The 2,500-nt window shown below is 41.1% G+C and overlaps 1 protein-coding gene across 1 annotated transcript in view; it reads left to right on the top strand.

Moving 5' to 3' along the window:
* The first annotated feature begins 1,563 nt into the window (after positions 1-1,563).
* LOC137988631 (uncharacterized) overlaps positions 1,564-2,500 on the top strand; it is a 45,016-nt gene continuing 44,079 nt past the window's right edge. The window contains exon 1 of the mRNA XM_068834617.1: positions 1,564-1,679. Coding sequence (XP_068690718.1) covers positions 1,625-1,679 — 55 coding nt within the window. The 5' untranslated portion in view covers positions 1,564-1,624. The remainder of the gene's footprint in view (positions 1,680-2,500) is intronic.

Below are 2,500 nucleotides of genomic sequence, written 5' to 3' on the forward strand. Positions count from 1 at the left end.
AGTTAGGGCTAATTTTTGTTCAAGGGAAAGCTTAATACCAGAAAACTATGAGTTCTGGTGGATTGAAGATTGTCATTTGCAGTTTTTTCTAGAGCATCGTCAAAAAAATCCATCTCCCGATTCAGTTTCTCTGCTCAGGTTTAGGGGATATTATTGACCACGAGAGTAGATTGTGGGCTCGTGATCGGCTAGAAGGCGAGACATTTTCCATAATTTTAATTCAGCAGACGAAGACGGATTATTAGCGGCCATTTTGGTTTTCTTCACAGCTTGATCTAAAAGAAGGATTAAGGTCGCCTGAAAGATTTTATCTTTCAATGAATTCCGGCATTAAAATTTCCCACAAAGGAGGCGCCAAACACAAGGAAACGTGGTCCAATTCCTTGCAACGTATCCATAAGTGTGCAGCACGGACGATGAAAAAGAAGCAAGTCACAGATCACAGAAATACTGGATTAAGCTAATTAAAATATTACTGGGATCGACCTTAAGCCTAAAGAGTGTCTTCAGTTCTTATTAGGTTAGGGTCAACATTATTGAAGGGATGGGATTGTTTCAAGAGTAGTAAACGGGGACCCCTGAACGGTAACTTACGAGTTTTAGGTTCGATGGTAAGTGCTCGGCATGGCACCTGCATATAATTACTTATCATTGTCATGTAAATAATCAACCAGAATTCAAAGTAAATAACATTTTCAAGGTATGAATTAGCAACTTGACACGTTAGCTTAGTTGTCGAGAACAGGGACAAGTAATCCAGAGATTTGCAGTGATACGGAGTTCAAGGCGAGCTGCGAGAGACATATAAAATAGCAGAAAAAGCCTAGCGGGATCTGGAATACAAAGGCAAGACAAAGGAAACCCGGGACGAAAAGGAACAAACATGGTCTGAGCGATGAGGGCAAAGAAGAGAGAGAGAGAGAGAGAGAGAGAGAGAGAGAGAGAGAGAGAGAGAGAGAGAGAGAGAGAGAGAGAGAGAGAGAGAGAGAGAGAGAGAGAGAGAGAGAGAGAGAGAGAGAGAGAGAGAGAGAGAGAGAGAGAGAGAGAGAGAGAGAGAGAGAGAGAGAGAGAGAGAGAGAGAGAGACAATGAGATCCAATTTTGTTCATCCCGTAAGTACAAATTAGCCACGCATGTATATATTCGATACCCTTGGGCATACATATTGTTCTCCAAAACAATAGCCCGAATGAATAATTAATTTGTCTGTTTGCATCTTTAATGAAATAGGGACCTGTGCGGAAATCATTCCACGAGCGGTTCGGTATGACTCGTTCCAGTATGACATTTTCTGGTGGTATCATGTAAGCGAATATAGAGAGTCACATAACCAGGTCGAACGATTGAGAAATTAGGCCGTGAAAACAAAACGAAACATCGAAAATAAAACTAAGGGAATAATTTGGCCTAGAGCGCTCTCGAGAGAACTAGAGGCGGCCGAAACCGCTTTACACATTCAGTAACTCAATCAATTTCATTTTAAAACTCTTTCCGCTTTTGAGTTTAAACGTTTGCTACATTAGGTAAAATTTCAACATCGCTATGGTATTCTCATTTCTTTGCAGATCCCTGCTGATAAGTTAAAATATTTGCGGACCTAAATACTTACTGAAGTACAGTCAAGAATGGAAACCATCGAGCATCTTGCAGTCATAATATTTGCTATTTGTACTTTGTGGAGTAAGTAAAAGACCTATTAATTAAGTTTTCATTCTTTATCAAATAAGACGCCTTGAGGCCTTTACGCGGGATCGATCGATGTAAGCTTATTAAGATCTATTAAAAGGAAAGGGAAAGAAAAGGAACTAGTCGTTCTAGCAATGGAGCACTAATTGGGGATACTGTAAACTGAGATCAACAATTAAAGCAAATCAAGTCAAATGTTGGTTTTTGAGGGTGAAATCCGGAATAAGCGGAGAAAAACCTCCAGGTGCAGAGTAGAAAACCAACAATATCAACCCACATATGACGCCGAGTATGGGATTCGAACCCGAGCCACATTGGTAGGAGACGAGTGGTTTCACCACTGCGCCATCCTTGCACAGAATTATATTAAACTTTTATTGGGTAGCGATAATCATAGTCTGTTTTCACTGACAAACAAGCTTGCGTGAGGAAGGCTCTTGCTTGTAGTAAGTGGCAACGAGAGAAACCTATAATTTAAAAGGTGGCTTGGGAACAGATTGGCGCGAGGACACACGGAATTTCTTACATGAAATAAATTAAGAAACTGATCAGGGCTCCAAAGGGTGATCCCTGTGAGGAACTGTAATTTGACTGCAGGAAAGGGCCATTCTTAGTCTTCGGTGTTGTAAAAGAACATTTAAGTCTGACGAGCATTCAAGTGTCACGAGAGCAATGAAGAGCGATGAAGGAAAGCAATGGTTGGGGCAACTTTCGACAATGATCTAGGTGAAATGTCAAGGCGATGGGAGCATTTGAAGCTAATTTATGGCTGTGTTCTTCGGCGTGATTCCACTTCGCCGACTTCCATGCACAAC

This window comes from Montipora foliosa, unplaced genomic scaffold (assembly GCF_036669935.1).
Source record: "Montipora foliosa isolate CH-2021 unplaced genomic scaffold, ASM3666993v2 scaffold_423, whole genome shotgun sequence".
Lineage (NCBI taxonomy): Eukaryota > Metazoa > Cnidaria > Anthozoa > Scleractinia > Acroporidae > Montipora > Montipora foliosa.